The sequence below is a fragment of the Saccoglossus kowalevskii genome, chromosome 17 (assembly GCF_978046115.1).
Source record: "Saccoglossus kowalevskii chromosome 17, keSacKowa6.1, whole genome shotgun sequence".
Taxonomy (NCBI): domain Eukaryota; kingdom Metazoa; phylum Hemichordata; class Enteropneusta; family Harrimaniidae; genus Saccoglossus; species Saccoglossus kowalevskii.
Genome location: NC_140657.1, coordinates 8091669 through 8111088, shown reverse-complemented (window position 1 = coordinate 8111088; position 19420 = coordinate 8091669). Strand labels below are relative to the sequence as shown.

The 19420-nt window shown below is 34.5% G+C and overlaps 1 protein-coding gene across 1 annotated transcript in view; it reads left to right on the top strand.

The window, feature by feature from the left end:
- LOC100370024 (kelch-like protein 20) overlaps nucleotides 1-12583 on the top strand; it is a 30699-nt gene extending 18116 nt beyond the window's left edge. Inside the window, exons 8-9 of the mRNA XM_085492060.1 lie at nucleotides 9405-9613; nucleotides 10608-12583. Of these exons, the coding sequence (XP_085348186.1) occupies nucleotides 9405-9613; nucleotides 10608-10799 (401 nt within the window). The 3' untranslated portion in view covers nucleotides 10800-12583. The remainder of the gene's footprint in view (nucleotides 1-9404; nucleotides 9614-10607) is intronic.
- The last annotated feature ends 6837 nt before the right edge of the window (nucleotides 12584-19420 follow it).

Genomic DNA, 19420 nt, shown 5'->3' with positions numbered 1-19420 from the left:
AAATTAGTATAATGTGTCCACTAAAACTCGAGATCAAAGGCCTGTAGTTGCCGTAAATCGCTGTTTTGTTTAACCGAGAAAATGGCAAAAAACAACTTAGCAGCAACGTATCGTCGGCTAATTCAAAATCCGTTTGTCCCATGGATCAAAACAAACTCATAATGAATAGTCATGGTATCTGTCTGTCATAATCAGGCAGATGTGTGGATATGCGTGGTCGCAATTGGTTATAAAGTACGAAATTATGCTCCCGAATTCAATAGGAAACACTTTTTCACGGCGTGACAAAGCCGCGCCAAAATGACGTCATGATTTACATATTCATTAATACGTTGTGGGAGGAGATACTCCTTTTCTGGAAGACTCATTACCATACATTGCCCTCCATGGAAGGTCATTCTCTTGCTCAGCTGCTGAACCAATAACCGTGGCTGAACGCACCACCAGAGTCAACTACATGTAGTTTTCTTTCCAAGATTTTTTTTTACTGCGCGAGATGTCTCGATGAAGATCTGTATTATCTGATTTGAATGGCAATGAGGGGGAGAGAAGTCACAGCGAGTGCTGAACTGAATCGGGAGATGCGATCGCTTAGGTTTAAAGTTGTCTGTCGATCGGGCGGTGAATTTTCAGTTTGTTTGCTCCGTTATTATTTTGTTGATTTGTAAAATAACCTGTTCGCCATAAATCGTGTTTTCCGTTTTTTAGTTCCCAAAACTGTTGTGACAAAATTAGTGTGATGATTCTTTTTCCATCTTCAATGCGTAATACATAGTAACGGAACAACTGCTGGCGGGGACTACTGCCGGTATCTTACATTCAGTTCACTTTCTATATCATGTATAACAAATCTAACTTCATTGAATCCATCAAATTATTTATTGAGAATGTGAAGATTAAGAAAAATAAAACAGGTAAAACAAGGATGCTCACACACACGCTTTTACTGCTACTTGACTCGTGCTTTACGTGTAGCCATGGTGTAGCCAAGTCCGGGCCCAAGTGTTTCACTTCTGACTCATTGTGGTCGGAGTCCATGACACGTAATTTGGTCACGAAAACTAAGTCTGCCATGTGCTCAAATTTTCTACCTTCTGTTTATACCTCCATGGTCTGATCAATTAAATTGTGGAAGGTACCTTCCATGATTAAATTTTCATAATAATCGCTTTACATACTGTCGACGTTCTTCTCCAAATTTCCTTGCATTCGTTTTCTTTCGTCACTGTCATAGTTGACTCCAAGACGGTTTCATAGTCGACTGCTTGAAGAGCGAGAAATTCAACGAAATTAAATTTGTGGACGATCGTAAATGGAATGCGTGTAACTTGTACCTCGGACTACAAATACTTGTATTACTAGTCTGAGCTTGTACTGATTGCAAGAGACTGTTTATATTTGCTATGGGTGGTGACTATTATGCAAATTATCTGTCTATTATGTCTTTGGCTGATTAATTAAAACATGGCTTTCAAAACAATGACATGTGCTTTTGTTTTTAATTAACAAAAATTGATTTTTACACCCTATAAAAACATCCAATTCACTTGTTTTCCTACTGAGTGTTTGCTCCTTGTAGTCCAGCATTGAAAAATACAAAAAAGTAGAATTTTGGGTTTCAAAACAAAAAAAGGTGTACAGCATCCTTAATACACTAATAAGGAAGTAATAAAAAATAAACTAATCTACAAAAACTGTGCTACCTTTGCTACCTGGATGACAATACTATCATTATTTAACAGTGCAGTGAACTGTTCTTCAGGAGGCAGGTTGTGAAAGGAGTCAATCACATCAGCCGCTGTATCAAACAAAACACTGCGTCTATTACTGTATTTGGGACACTCCACCATAAAATGAAATTCATTTTCAATGGTACCTTGGTTACACATGTCACAAACCCTGTTATTGAGTGGAGTACAGTTGTGTCTGCCAGTCTCAATCCTAAGGGCATGGTCACTCAGACGGAACTTAGCCAGACTAGTTCTCAAATCAATGTTTTTGATATTGATGAGATATGGTTTCATACTGATATTGAATTTAAATGTTCTGAGTTTGTTTTTTCCCGCAGACTTGTCACGAATATCACTATGAATTTCTTCTTTCCAATGGGATGTAAATTTATGTTTGAGGTTGGACTTGATGATATTTATGTCTGTTGAAGTTAATTTATCACTTTTATTCATTAAACATTTCTATTAAACATTAATCAGCAAGTCTGTAATTTCTAAATACCACTTAGTTTTTAGGCTTTTATTAACTGAAAAAGCTTCTTTAAGAAAAACATTTTTAGTATTCTTGATACGGTTTTAATATTTTATTTATTGATTTTTAATAAATATATACAAAAGGTATCTCCCTAACTCGCAGTTTATGCACTTAGGGGTTCTGAGGGTGGTTCTCCACTGAATACAGGTATGATAGCTTAGGTTCTGAGGGACTATTGTACCAATGATTATAAGAAGATTGGAAGTCTCTGTAGCAGTTGTGGGTGGTTATCTTTATGCAGTTGGGCGTTCTGATGGGAGTTCTCCACTAAATACAGGTATGATAGCTTAGGTTCTGAGGGACTATTGTACCAATGATTATAAGAAGATTGGGAGTCTCTGTAGCAGTTGTGGGTGGTTATCTTTATGCAGTTGGGCGTTCTGATGGGAGTTCTCCACTAAATACAGGTATGATAGCTTAGGTTCTGAGGGACTATTGTACCAATGATTATAAGAAGACGTAGCATTTGTGGGTGGATATCATGCAGTAGCTTTAGCACACTTTATAGACCCACTGTGTTGTCCCTGAGATACCCTGAAAGTGAACATTTTTATCTCACTGTTCATGAAGCTTGATTTAATATCTGTTTTTGCAAAGTTGGGTCTTCATCATTTGTCAGTGAACATTTTTACCTCACTGTTCATGAAGCTTGATTCAATATCTGTTTTTGCAAAGTTGGGTCTTCATCATTTGTCAAAGTGAACATTTTTACCTCACTGTTCATGAAGCTTGATTTAATATCTGTTTTTGCAAAGTTGGGCCTTCATCATTTGTCAAAGTGAACATTTTTACCTCACTGTTCATGAAGCTTAATTTAATATCTGTTTTTGCAAAGTTGGGTCTTCGTCATTTGTCAAAGTGAACATTTTTACCTCACTGTTCATGAAGCTTGATTTAATATCTGTTTTTGCAAAGTTGGGTCTTCATCATTTGTCAAAGTGAACATTTTTATCTCACTGTTCATGAAGCTTGATTTAGTATCTGTTTTTGCAAAGTTGGGTCTTCATCATTTGTCAAAGTGAACATTTTTACCTCACTGTTCATGAAGCTTGATTTAATATCTGTTTTTGCAAAGTTGGGTCTTCGTCATTTGTCAAAGTGAACATTTTTACCTCACTGTTCATGAAGCTTGATTTAATATCTGTTTTTGCAAAGTTGGGTCTTCATCATTTGTCAAAGTGAACATTTTTATCTCACTGTTCATGAAGCTTGATTTAATATCTGTTTTTGCAAAGTTGGGTCTTCATCATTTGTCAAAGTGAACATTTTTACCTCACTGTTCATGAAGCTTGATTTAATATCTGTTTTTGCAAAGTTGGGCCTTCATCATTTGTCAAAGTGAACATTTTTACCTCACTGTTCATGAAGCTTGATTTAATATCTGTTTTTGCAAAGTTGGGCCTTCATCATTTGTCAAAGTGAACATTTTTACCTCACTGTTCATGAAGCTTGATTTAATATCTGTTTTTGCAAAGTTGGGTCTTCATCATTTGTCAAAGTGAACATTTTTACCTCACTGTTCATGAAGCTTGATTTAATATCTGTTTTTGCAAAGTTGGGTCTTCATCATTTGTCAAAGTGAACATTTTTACCTCATTGTTCATGAAGCTTGATTTAATATCTGTTTTTGCAAAGTTGGGCCTTCATCATTTGTCAAAGTGAACATTTTTACCTCACTGTTCATGAAGCTTGATTTAATATCTGTTTTTGCAAAGTTGGGTCTTCATCATTTGTCAAAGTGAACATTTTTACCTCATTGTTCATGAAGCTTGATTTAATATCTGTTTTTGCAAAGTTGGGTCTTCATCATTTGTCAAAGTGAACATTTTTACCTCACTGTTCATGAAGCTTGATTTAATATCTGTTTTTGCAAAGTTGGGCCTTCATCATTTGTCAAAGTGAACATTTTTATCTCACTGTTCATGAAGCTTGATTTAATATCTGTTTTTGCAAAGTTGGGTCTTCATCATTTGTCAAAGTGAACATTTTTACCTCACTGTTCATGAAGCTTGATTTAATATCTGTTTTTGCAAAGTTGGGTCTTCATCATTTGTCAAAGTGAACATTTTTACCTCATTGTTCATGAAGCTTGATTTAATATCTGTTTTTGCAAAGTTGGGTCTTCATCATTTTTCAAAGTGAACATTTTTACCTCACTGTTCATGAAGCTTGATTTAATATCTGTTTTTGCAAAGTTGGGCCTTCATCATTTGTCAAAGTGAACATTTTTATCTCACTGTTCATGAAGCTTGATTTAATATCTGTTTTTGCAAAGTTGGGTCTTCATCATTTGTCAAAGTGAACATTTTTACCTCACTGTTCATGAAGCTTGATTTAATATCTGTTTTTGCAAAGTTGGGTCTTCATCATTTGTCAAAGTGAACATTTTTACCTCACTGTTCATGAAGCTTGATTTAATATCTGTTTTTGCAAAGTTGGGTCTTCGTCATTTGTCAAAGTGAACATTTTTACCTCACTGTTCATGAAGCTTGATTTAATATCTGTTTTTGCAAAGTTGGGTCTTCATCATTTGTCAAAGTGAACATTTTTATCTCACTGTTCATGATGCTTGATTTAGTATCTGTTTTTGCAAAGTTGGGTCTTCATCATTTGTCAAAGTGAACATTTTTACCTCACTGTTCATGAAGCTTGATTTAATATCTGTTTTTGCAAAGTTGGGTCTTCGTCATTTGTCAAAGTGAACATTTTTACCTCACTGTTCATGAAGCTTGATTTAATATCTGTTTTTGCAAAGTTGGGCCTTCATCATTTGTCAAAGTGAACATTTTTATCTCACTGTTCATGACGCTTGATTTAATATCTGTTTTTGCAAAGTTGGGCCTTCATCATTTGTCAAAGTGAACATTTTTACCTCACTGTTCATGATGCTTGATTTAATATCTGTTTTTGCAAACTTGGGTCTTCATCATTTGTCAAAGTGAACATTTTGACCTCACTGTTCATGATGCTTGATTTAATATCTGTTTTTGCAAAGTTGGGTCTTCATCATTTGTCAAAGTGAACATTTTTACCTCACTGTTCATGAAGCTTGATTAAATATCTGTTTTTGGAAAGTTGGGTCTTCATCATTTGTCAAAGTGAACATTTTTATCTCACTGTTCATGATGCTTGATTTAATATCTGTTTTTGCAAAGTTGGGCCTTCATCATTTGTCAAAGTGAACATTTTTACCTCACTGTTCATGAAGCTTGATTTAATATCTGTTTTTGCAAAGTTGGGTCTTCATCATTTGTCAAAGTGAACATTTTTATCTCACTGTTCATGATGCTTGATTTAATATCTGTTTTTGCAAAGTTGGGTCTTCATCATTTGTCAAAGTGAACATTTTTACCTCACTGTTCATGAAGCTTGATTTAATATCTGTTTTTGCAAAGTTGGGCCTTCATCATTTGTCAAAGTGAACATTTTTACCTCACTGTTCATGAAGCTTGATTTAATATCTGTTTTTGCAAAGTTGGGTCTTCATCATTTGTCAAAGTGAACATTTTTATCTCACTGTTCATGATGCTTGATTTAATATCTGTTTTTGCAAAGTTGGGTCTTCATCATTTGTCAAAGTGAACATTTTTATCTCACTGTTCATGATGCTTGATTTAGTATCTGTTTTTGCAAAGTTGGGTCTTCATCATTTGTCAAAGTGAACATTTTTACCTCACTGTTCATGAAGCTTGATTTAATATCTGTTTTTGCAAAGTTGGGTCTTCGTCATTTGTCAAAGTGAACATTTTTACCTCACTGTTCATGAAGCTTGATTTAATATCTGTTTTTGCAAAGTTGGGCCTTCATCATTTGTCAAAGTGAACATTTTTATCTCACTGTTCATGACGCTTGATTTAATATCTGTTTTTGCAAAGTTGGGCCTTCATCATTTGTCAAAGTGAACATTTTTACCTCACTGTTCATGATGCTTGATTTAATATCTGTTTTTGCAAAGTTGGGTCTTCATCATTTGTCAAAGTGAACATTTTGACCTCACTGTTCATGATGCTTGATTTAATATCTGTTTTTGCAAAGTTGGGTCTTCATCATTTGTCAAAGTGAACATTTTTACCTCACTGTTTATGAAGCTTGATTAAATATCTGTTTTTAGAAAGTTGGGTCTTCATCATTTGTCAAAGTGAACATTTTTATCTCACTGTTCATGAAGCTTGATTTAATATCTGTTTTTGCAAAGTTGGGCCTTCATCATTTGTCAAAGTGAACATTTTTACCTCACTGTTCATGAAGCTTGATTTAATATCTGTTTTTGCAAAGTTGGGCCTTCATCATTTGTCAAAGTGAACATTTTTATCTCACTGTTCATGATGCTTGATTTAATATCTGTTTTTGCAAAGTTGGGTCTTCATCATTTGTCAAAGTGAACATTTTTACCTCACTGTTCATGAAGCTTGATTTAATATCTGTTTTTGCAAAGTTGGGCCTTCATCATTTGTCAAAGTGAACATTTTTATCTCACTGTTCATGAAGCTTGATTTAATATCTGTTTTTGCAAAGTTGGGCCTTCATCATTTGTCAAAGTGAACATTTTTACCTCACTGTTCATGAAGCTTGATTTAATATCTGTTTTTGCAAAGTTGGGTCTTCATCATTTGTCAAAGTGAACATTTTTACCTCACTGTTCATGAAGCTTGATTTAATATCTGTTTTTGCAAAGTTGGGCCTTCATCATTTGTCAAAGTGAACATTTTGACCTCACTGTTCATGATGCTTGATTTAATATCTGTTTTTGCAAAGTTGGGTCTTCATCATTTGTCAAAGTGAACATTTTTACCTCACTGTTCATGATGCTTGATTTAATATCTGTTTTTGCAAAGTTGGGTCTTCATCATTTGTCAAAGTGAACATTTTTACCTCACTGTTCATGAAGCTTGATTTAATATCTGTTTTTGCAAAGTTGGGCCTTCATCATTTGTCAAAGTGAACATTTTTACCTCACTGTTCATGAAGCTTGATTTAATATCTGTTTTTGCAAAGTTGGGTCTTCATCATTTGTCAAAGTGAACATTTTTACCTCACTGTTCATGAAGCTTGATTTAATATCTGTTTTTGCAAAGTTGGGCCTTCATCATTTGTCAAAGTGAACATTTTTACCTCACTGTTCATGAAGCTTGATTTAATATCTGTTTTTGCAAAGTTGGGTCTTCATCATTTGTCAAAGTGAACATTTTTACCTCACTGTTCATGAAGCTTGATTTAATATCTGTTTTTGCAAAGTTGGGTCTTCATCATTTGTCAAAGTGAACATTTTTAACTCACTGTTGATGAAGCTTGATTTAATATCTGTTTTTGCAAAGTTGGGCCTTCATCATTTGTCAAAGTGAACATTTTTATCTCACTGTTCATGAAGCTTGATTTAATATCTGTTTTTGCAAAGTTGGGTCTTCATCATTTGTCAAAGTGAACATTTTTACCTCACTGTTCATGAAGCTTGATTTAATATCTGTTTTTGCAAAGTTGGGTCTTCATCATTTGTCAAAGTGAACATTTTTACCTCACTGTTCATGAAGCTTGATTTAATATCTGTTTTTGCAAAGTTGGGTCTTCATCATTTGTCAAAGTGAACATTTTTACCTCACTGTTCATGAAGCTTGATTTAATATCTGTTTTTGCAAAGTTGGGTCTTCGTCATTTGTCAAAGTGAACATTTTTACCTCACTGTTCATGATGCTTGATTTAATATCTGTTTTTGCAAAGTTGGGTCTTCATCATTTGTCAAAGTGAACATTTTGACCTCACTGTTCATGATGCTTGATTTAATATCTGTTTTTGCAAAGTTGGGTCTTCATCATTTGTCAAAGTGAACATTTTTACCTCACTGTTCATGATGCTTGATTTAATATCTGTTTTTGCAAAGTTGGGTCTTCATCATTTGTCAAAGTGAACATTTTTACCTCACTGTTCATGAAGCTTGATTTAATATCTGTTTTTGCAAAGTTGGGTCTTCATCATTTGTCAAAGTGAACATTTTTACCTCACTATTCATGAAGCTTGATTTAATATCTGTTTTTGCAAAGTTAGGTCTTCATCATTTGTCAAAGTGAACATTTTTACCTCACTGTTCATGATGCTTGATTTAATATCTGTTTTTGCAAAGTTAGGTCTTCATCATTTGTCAAAGTGAACATTTTTACCTCACTGTTCATGATGCTTGATTTAATATCTGTTTTTGCAAAGTTGGGTCTTCATCATTTGTCAAAGTGAACATTTTTACCTCACTGTTCATGATGCTTGATTTAATATCTGTTTTTGCAAAGTTGGGTCTTCATCATTTGTCAAAGTGAACATTTTTACCTCACTGTTCATGATGCTTGATTTAATATCTGTTTTTGCAAAGTTGGGTCTTCATCATTTGTTAAAGTGAACATTTTTACCTCACTGTTCATGATGCTTGATTTAATATCTGTTTTTGCAAAGTTGGGTCTTCATCATTTGTCAAAGTGAACATTTTTACCTCACTGTTCATGATGCTTGATTTAATATCTGTTTTTGCAAAGTTGGGTCTTCATCATTTGTCAAAGTGAACATTTTTACCTCACTGTTCATGATGCTTGATTTAATATCTGTTTTTGCAATGTTGGGTCTTCATCATTTGTCAAAGTGAACATTTTTACCTCACTTGATTTAATATCTGTTTTCGCAAAGTTGGGTCTTCATCATTTGTCAAAGCACAAAGCAGGACCCTATCGCCACATTACCATTCCAAGCCATGATATGATATTGTCTGATTTCATACAGACAATAATTAATATGTCTAAATTTAGAACAAATATCCACAATTTAGCAATTGGACAAGAAAGGCATACCCAGCCAGAAAGTAGAATTTGTATACAATGAGATTGAACATGAACTACAATTTTTTACCACTTTGCCATAATATATTATTTAGGCCGACAACAAACGCTGACAGATAATTCTCAGGTAAAATCACCAATTCGTTCCAAAAACTTATATCTACTTAAAAAGCAAAAGCATTGGAAGTTTTAAAAACAGGTGCTTCACAACACAAAATGAATATGCATAATTTTCTTTTAATTCTATTTGCACTTGAACTACTTTTTACTGATAGAAATGTTCTTTTTCTAAAGATACAATAAAATATTACTATTATTATCACATAGTCGAAAGATACGACCCAAGAACAAATCGCTGGGCATCAGTTGCTCCAATGGGAACAAGACGAAAACATCTTGGATGTGCCGTCTTTAATGATATGATTTATGCGGTTGGCGGGCGTGATGATCAAACTGAACTGAGCAGTGCTGAGAGATACAATCCTGCTACGAATACATGGCAACCTGTAGTAGCTATGAACTCAAGACGGAGTGGGGTAAGTACTGATCATAATTACTGTAAATTTCACTGAGAATTTTTTTTCACTATTATCTCTGAAGGAATGAATCAGTGAAAATAAAGTCCAAAGAAAATAGCCAACATGTCCCTTCAGCGGAAATTAATTGCAGCTAAAATAAAGTATTTTACAGTACTACGTTGTGAATGATAGTTTTTATTCATCATGAGTATTAGTTCAAAACATTTTATTAAGTTTATTATGTATGCAGTTGGAAAACTGAGACTTATTGACTGTGTTATCGTATTTAACTGTATCTCATGCATTAAGTTAAAACTTGAAACTTGCATCATTTTATTGGACATGTATACATGGATTGTTCCATGTTCCAATGGCATCCTTTTTAATGCCTCAAAATCACACATTTTCACCATTCCTGAAACTTATATCCATTGCGCGGATGGATTTTATTTAAACTTGATACATACTTGGGTGGACCAATCAACTTCACATATACATCAAAGAGGAGGTCATATTTTGAAGGGTTTGAACGTTTTTTTCACCGGTTGTGGTTGCCAGGTGGTGAACATGCCAAGGTGTTCACTCCTCAAAGATAGCATATAATTCTGACTTGTTATTCCACATATTATATCAAATTTACATTTTTTTTATGACACTAATGTAACACTGTTAAAAGCCAATTTCCTGTTGTCCATTTTAGTTCTAAAATACCAAATCTAGGGTTTCTGTTAATTTAATTCCGTAAAATTTTGACAATTTCAAGCAAATATCACAAGATGTACAATGTACAAATATGGACACATCTACTCAAATATACATTTAAAACGACAAGGACTGTGTCATGTAATATTTTTCATGTCATGTTTTTTTTTCTGTGCTTAAACTTGGCTTTCAAATTATAGCATGTCTTATAGCACGAAATATGTACTGTTTTGATAATGCTAGACTTGCCTGTAACAATATGTAAATATGGGTATAAACTAAAAATTATTTTCTTTCTTATTTCTTTTAGGTTGGCTTAGCGGTAGTGAATGGTCAGTTGATGGCTGTGGGTGGATTTGATGGTACCACTTACCTGAAAACTGTAGAAGTTTATGATTCTGACGGCAATTGTTGGAAAATGTATGGTGGTATGAACTACCGAAGATTAGGCGGTGGTGTGGGCGTTGTGAGGTTACCGCACTGTGAACCGCATTTATGGTGATGTCAAAAAGGCAACCTTATTTGACTTGACATGTTTGCGATTACAGAGCCATATTGTAGGCCTTCTATGAGATATTAATTATACAGAGCAGTACTCATCGCACCACGAATATTTTAATTTTATGTAAATGAACAAATTGAATGCATTTTTATCCTCGCATATATGAGTTGTATGGAATCACTCATGCACAGTGCAATCAACTGCCATTACTCTCTGAAGTACCGGTACATGTCTTTTAATAATGAGTGTCTATTGAAGGACTTACATGAAGTATCTGCATCATAACTTCAGGTCAGAAGTCAGTAAATTATCCTTACAAATCTGTGTCTGTGCTAAGTTGATGGGGTTATTGGAACATTGACTTGCCCAGGGAAGCTGCAAGTTACCTGTACAAATCTTCTTTGCGCTCGCTGTAATGGTGTGAATATGCACATATTTTATGAATCCTGTGTGTTATCAGCTTCCTTTGTTAGTATGGCCCATAAACTATTCCCAAATGAAATATTGAATATGAATAATTGGTTACATTAAGGACAAGTATCTGACAATTCAACTGATTCATACCATTAAATACATATAGAATTATCTGGATAATGGTTTCATGATAAATAAACACTAGTCTTAATTTCTTACTTGAAAATTTCAGCATGATGAAAGTGCTAAAATTGAACAATTCAGCAAGTAATTACCTTGCATACTAGTACTGTACAAAAGTAATTTATATATATACAAAGGTCTATTGTATACTGTGCTATATTCTCATTAAGAATTCAGTGCATATCATGTGACACTGAAAGGACTATTCAAACGCATGTATTTGCAGAGAACCTCCAACTTTTTCAATAGTTAAGGAAGAACACTTGACTAAAGTTGTACAGTCATCCAAGTTATGTACAGCTATCTGGCTAATACAGTGCTGGTTTACAGCTCACTGTGGTGATTTATACATATGAATATAACAGTAGTGGTTTACAATTTGCATAAAGATAGAACCTAGTGTGGGTTTACTTAAATAAACACTGCCATAATAATGGGTCACATGACCAAGAGTGGTATTCGACACATGGTAGTTGCAAAAGAACTATCTACCTGAAAATTATGATCTTAAGAGTACAACCAGTCGAGTAAACAACTTGTTTCCACTTAATAATAATAAACTTTATTAAAGAGGGTAATGTAGCAAGTTTTCACTTATCTTCCCCCATGGTTGTCAGGTACTATATTTAATCTAATAATGAATATTCTGTTGTAATTACCTGTTTTATATAGTATCAGTTTTTTAAACATGGTTGTAAAAACAAAAATATTAATTTGTGTATATTCATGATAAACGAAGTTTTCTTCATCACACAGTATTACACAAGATTATTAAAGAATACATGTTGTTATCCATGGATAGAGGGCGCTAGGTTGACTACCATATTTGCTCTATTAGAAGTGCATAAAATCTAATAATCAAATTTATTGTACACAGAATCAATAAAATATTACTTTGACCATGGAAACATCCCAGTAGTTATTGCAAGTGCAACCAGTAGAGTAAATAATGTGATTTTGCTAAATGGGAAACTTGTCCAATCTACCATTTAATTACAATTGTTTTAATCAGTTAGAATATATACCCGGGTACATTTATTTCAAGAATTACTTATTTGGAAGCAACTTGCTCTGTGAAATATTATGTATTAGACTTGTTGCCATGGTTAACCATTGTACATATATTTGACTGTAATACACATTTTATTTCAGAACAAATTACTCTTAATAAAAGCAATACATTGGAACCTCTTGTGATTGTGGTGGTTGTACATGTATTCAGTATAAAAGCTTGCGAAATCAATACTTTTATTTCGGATTGGATGTTAACTAGTTTTTTTTGTACATCTTTATTAACAATTTCACCACACAGAGATAGTGTGGGTTTACAGATTACACTGTTTTGGTCAGAGGTAAGTAAATTGCATAGGCATACCGCACATGATGGGTCCTTGATACAATTCATGTTATTATTTAGATAGGTCCTAAAATGATCAACTGAAATCCATATCTCCGAGTAGCTGGACGACGAAGTTCTAACTTCACACCTGCATCAGACATGTCCTACATGTACATGGCATTTTTGTCATTAATTTTCATACCCATTTCATAATGGCCGCAAGTGACTCTAGTTTGTATGTGGTCTGTAACACAAGTGTAACAGAATAAATAATACAGACATGATCATGTAAAGATTATTAATGGAATGAATTGTACAACTGACTCCAGTATGTATCGTGCCTGCATACAGGTGTCAATCAGAATAAATAATACAGACATGATCATGTAAAGATTATTAATGGAATGAATTGTACAACTGACTCCAGTATGTATCGTGCCTGCATACAGGTGTCAATCAGAATAAATAAATAATGTAACAATATCAAATCTTTATGGAACCATATTTCAGGTATTTATTGATGGATTTGGTTCATATCTGTTGCATAACAAAAAAAAACAAGCCATGCATGGCACAGTCCCCATTAGTTATCAAATTTAAGATATAAAGTTTTGTTTATAGTAATATAGCTGGAATATAAACATGTCAGGAATATGATTATGATGATTGTTTAACATTAAAATGATTGACATTTTTATCTGATCGTCAAACAAGTATTGAGAGATATTGCTCTGGAACAACATTAATTAAAACAAAATCAGCCATTTGGAATACATGTATAATGAATATATAAAATTTGAACATAGTCAGTCAAAGCATGTCAGAGATAGGCTCTGGAAGCCCATTCATTAAAACAAAATGGCCACTAGTCAGCCATTCTGAATCCGATCTAAAAAATAAAATAATGTGCATCAGGAACCCGTAATGTCTAATGTATGTACCAAGTTTGAACAAAATCCATCCAGAAATGCTTGATATTTGATGATTTGTTAACACAAAAATGTCCACCATTTAGCCATTTTTATAGGATCGTCAAACCTGTATATTTATGACATGATGTATAATGAATATTTCAAATTTGAACATAATCAGTCACAGCAAGTCAGAGTATGGCACTAGAACCACATTCATTAAAACAAAATGGCCGTCAGTCGGCCATTTTGAATCTTATCTGAAAACAAAATGATGTGCATCAAGGTCCTATAATGTCTAACGTACAAATGTATATACCAAGTTTGAACAAAATCCATCTGTAAACAGCCGAGAAATGCTTGATTTTGATGATTTTTTAGCACAAAAATGGCCACCATTCAGCCATTTTTTATAGGATCGTCAAACCAATATATCTGTATATCTATGACATGGTGTATAATGAATATTTAACATTTGAACATAATCAGTCACAGCAAGTCAGAGATATGGCACTAGAACCACATTTATTAAAACAAAATGACCGCCAGTCGGCCATTTTAAATCTTATCTGAAAACAAAATGATGTGCATCAAGGTTCTATAATTTCCAACTTATATACCAAGTTTGAACAAAAACCACCTGTAAACAGCCGAGAAATGTTTGATTTTGTTGATTTTTAGAACAAAAATGGCCGCCATTCGGCCATCTTGAATCAGACCGTGAAACAAATTGGGGTGCTTATGTATAATATCATGTATGATATGTGTGTGAAGTTTAATTGTGATTGGTCCAGGCATTTCTAAGATACAGGTCCGGACGCACGCACTCACGGAGGTCAAAACATAAGTCCCCGTTTTCGGACTGCGAAAACCCAATGCCCAAGCTGTTGAAATGTAATACATTTTGCGAGATTGCATGCACATATAATGAGATGTACATGTGCTCTCAAATTAAATACAACAGAGTCATCACTTGGACTTTTCCACTATCATTTATGGCATGCATTTTGTTTTGCTATATAGTGTAGAATTTAACAAATACCAAATTGCTCAGAAGTTTGGTAGCTTAATGCTCTAATGATACTGCTAATCCAGGAATAACTGTGTACAGAAATTGCTGAATCGCTGCATCACGTTTCAATCCCAACATTAGTAAGAAAACACTTTGGGAAATATTTGAAAATAAACGTGTGTTGTTTTAACCAGAGCTCAATTCACTAAGAAAGAAGTGTGTTAGTCCGTTCCGAGGATACACTTCTATTTTCAGATAAGAAATCCGGCAACTCCCTGTATCAGCTGGCATAATTTCATTTGTCACGTAACTTGGTAGACTTGTCACGTAACTTGGTAGACTTGTCACGTAACTTGGTAGACTTGTCACGTAACTTGGTAGACATGTCACGTAACTTGGTAGACTTGTCACGTAACTTGGTAGACTTGTCACGTAACTTGGTAGACATGTCACGTAACTTGGTAGACTTGTCACGTAACTTGGTAGACTTGTCACGCAACTTGGTAGACTTGTCACGTAACTTGGTAGACTTGTCACGCAACTTGGTAGACTTGTCACGCAACTTGGTAGACTTGTCACGCAACTTGGTAGACATGTCACGTAACTTGGTAGACTTGTCACGTAACTTGGTAGACATGTCACGAAACTTGGTAGACTTGTCACGTAACTTGGTAGACTTGTCACGTAACTTGGTATACATGTCACGCAACTTGGTAGACTTGTCACGTAACTTTGAAGACATTCCATGTAACTTTACCCACTTTGCTCACAACGTTGCAGATATTTAACGTAACATTATCAACTTTGAAAGCATTCCGCATTACAATTTTGTACACACGTTTGTAGACTTAGCACGTAACTTTAGTAAGTTTGTCAACTTTTTACGTAGATTTACTTTCTTTGCAAGGAACTTTGCAGACTTTCCACTTTTTCCACTACATCAAATTTGCACTCAATGTATTTCCCATAATTTACCAACTGTTCATGCAATTATACATGCTTTCCACGTAATTTTACCTTGCCCGTGTCAACAAAGATGGAAGGGAAAGGCATATCAAGGGGAAAATGTCTTTCCTGAAAACTGACAATTGGTCGAAATAAAATAAAATCTTAACAGAAAACAAGATGTCAGATAATAGATATAAGCACTGCTCTGAATTGAGTGCCAAACTTCGATCAAGATCTGAAGCCAATAGAAAATCTGTTTAGTCCAAACTTATCAAATCAAATACAATGCAAACATGCATAAAAAGCAAAACGTTGCATCCACATTTTGAAAGGAAAATTGTACTAAAAAATATGTATTCTGTATTTGACAAACAGTTCATTTGACAAAACATTTTTTGTTGAAGTATATAAATTTTGAAAATAATTCACACGAATTTGTTTCAGCTATTAGAACAGAATTATAGAGCTTTTATAATACTATTTAAAAACACACTTCAACAAAAATGATTGCAGTGTTTGAAGATGTAGAATCTCAAGGGGAGCAGTGCTATTGACTTGTCTCTCCACTGCACATCATCTAACTATTTGCATTCTTTGGCACTTCAACATCTTTCCATTGTCATCTGCTATGTCAACTTTGATTAGCTGTATGTATTACATGTATTCCAATCACTATAACTATTTGAGTTGATTTGCAGAAAAAACAGAGCTCGCAGCATGATAGCTATACCTAGAGGTTTTTTTTTTTTTTTTTTACTTTTCAAATCATACAGAAGTCACATAAGGTTATAATAATATCAGGGGTAAAAATCTCTTTCTCTCGGGGTCTCCACACTTGCAGGGGGAAACTCGTCTCGTCTCTATATCTCGTCCCCTTGAGGTACGGGATCGGGAAAGTCACTTTAACTTTACAGTCAAATAAGACACATACAACGAAATACGTTTCAACTCTCGTCTTAGTCGGTCAATCGGAGCACTCTATAAGACACAGCGCCCTGGGGAAAAGTTCCCAAGACTCTCACAAGGCTGAACCAAGACTCGCCCAAGACTGGACTGCCTCAAGGCTCGCCCCTGGACTCTCTCGGACTCTCGACTCGACTCGACTGCGTCTGTCGTGGAGTATTCGCCAAGACCAACTCAAACTCTCTTTATTCATTTTCAAAACTCTAACCAATTACAAAACAGTAAAAAGACTCTAGGGCGTAACCTTCAATCATAAAGCCAATCATACTAAGTACTGAATACGTTATATCTTTTGATTAATCGTTCACTACATTAATAACTATGAATATCAGAATAGCGACGGTATCTTGTAATTAGTTCCAAACCACTGAGCCAAGTTCCGTCCAAAACTTCAAATAGACCTAAACGATGACAGACGTAACACAGCAATTCAGCTAATAATCAGTTAATTAAGTCGGTCAACAGATACGCGAAAACAAATTCATGACAATAAGGCAGTTCATATTTTCCTCAGTGAATCATTTATTTTTGACAGACACCTGTATAAAATAATTGAACAAAAGCCAGCTAAGATTTTCGGTCTAAATGCAACACGTTGTTTTCTAAGATGAGGCATTTGTATTTATACTAAAATATCTAAATTAATTTGAATAAAGCTGGAAATTAGGCACCAATGTTTTGTAAGATATTTACATTCAGTAGACTGCTTTCCCACTGCTGTTTTAATCCTAAAACTTGTTTGTATTCAAAATTAATTATGACAATGCATATTTATATTGAAACAAACTATGATAAAGAAAATATTGAACGCAAATTTGCACATTTTCCACATAACGTTGCCATCTTTGCACGCAAATTTGTAGACTTTCGATGTAACTTTACCAACTTTTCACGGAACTGTCAAACTCCCCATGCAACTTCGTAGACTCGCCACGTAACTTTCGCAGGCTCGCACGCAATATTGAAGAATTTCCACGTAATTTTGCCAACTTTGTATGCAAATTAACTCTTCACATCACTTTATCAACTTCGCACCCATCTCAGGTTTTCACGTAAATTACAAATTTGCAGACGTTTTACGTAAGTTTGCCTACTTCCCATGTAACTAAAACAACTTTTCATGTAACTTCGAAGGAATTCCACGTCATTTTGCCAACTTTACACGAAACTTTGCAGGCATTAGTTCATCAATTTTTCTCGCAAACTTAAATTATCAACCTTCCATGCAATTTTACACGCTTTCCACGATCACGTGATTACTAGGGATGTGTATCACGGTTAAAGCCTTGCAAAGTTGCCACTACTAAATACAATAAGTAAACAATCTATTCATCAAATTCCTGCAATATATCCATGTTGTTACTTCCTCAGATTTTCATCTTTATTGTAATCATAATTTGTACGTGAAGTCGCTATCATAATACATGTCACATGAAACCTTCTACGCCATTTTACATGCTTTCCACATAAATTTATTAAATTTGCTAGCAACTTTGCGGACATTCCACATAACTTTAGTTACTTTGTACACAAATTTATAGTCTTTTAATGTCATGACTTAACTATCTCTGCACTCGTATTTGCAGACCTTCCACATAACTTTACCATTTTCCACGCAAGATTGCTGGTTCACCACAAAACTTTTACAGCTTTGCACGTTGCAGATATTACACGTAATTTTGCCAAAGTTGCAAGCAACTCTGCAAGCTTTCCACATCACTTTCTCAACTTTGCATGCAACGTAAATTATCAACTTTCTATGCCATTTTCAATGTTTATTAACTTTGTACTCACATGTGCAGACATTCCACGTAGCTTCACCAACTATGCACACAACTTGGCAGGCTTTTTTACACAACTTTTTTCAAATTTGCATGCAACTTCGCAAACTTTCCTAGTAACATTACCAATTTTGAAAAGACGTTTGTAGACTTTCTTTGTTATATTACCAACTTCACACGCAACGTTGCAAGCTTTACAACCTTACAGACTAGTAATGTAACTTTAGCAGACTTTGCACTATATTTTGTAAACTTAACGTTACCGCAAATTTTCATGTAAATTTCCATTTTTTGTACGAAACTTTACAGATATTCCACGTAAGTTTGTAGACTTTTCTTTGCCATCTTTGCACGTATTTTTGCAGACTTTGTACTGGACATAACCAACTTTTTGTAGACAAATTTGTCGACTCTTCACATCACTTAATCAACTTTCCGCAAATCAGACTTTCCACATAAATTATCAACCTTCCGCTATACCTTTTAATGTGCCAGAGTGATTTGGTATCATGTGGCACTGTCGTGTTGGAAATAGGGATGGGAATTGAAGAGGGAAAAGTAGAGCCTTTCACCGGACCCCGGGACAATGAAAACAAAACCTCGACTTTGCTCGGCCTCCATTGCTATTGCCTTTCAGAGAAAGCCACAAGGAATAGTTTTTCTACTTAGCCGACATCGACGCACTCGCATAAATTACACGGAAATACATAGTTTTTATGGAAAAACATCTGAAATACTTGCACATGTTTGATAAGTTTCGTCCTCAATGAATTCCCAGCTGTTTTCATGTCAAACGTAAAAGTAGTGCTGGCCAAAGTGTGAAAATATCATAAAATAACGCCAATCACATGACTGGCATTTTCATTTGGAACTCTGCAATAACGCGTGATATTTTCACTCCTATAACAATAATAATCAGTTGAAAACATTTTCACACATATATGATAAATTGCAATATTGCTGGCTGGGATGCCTTTTCGTTCTTATACATTTCATTTCATGATAGGCAAAGCAATAGCATGAATGTTCCAAGGCGCTCTGATTAAAAACAAAATATCACATGTGTTCAG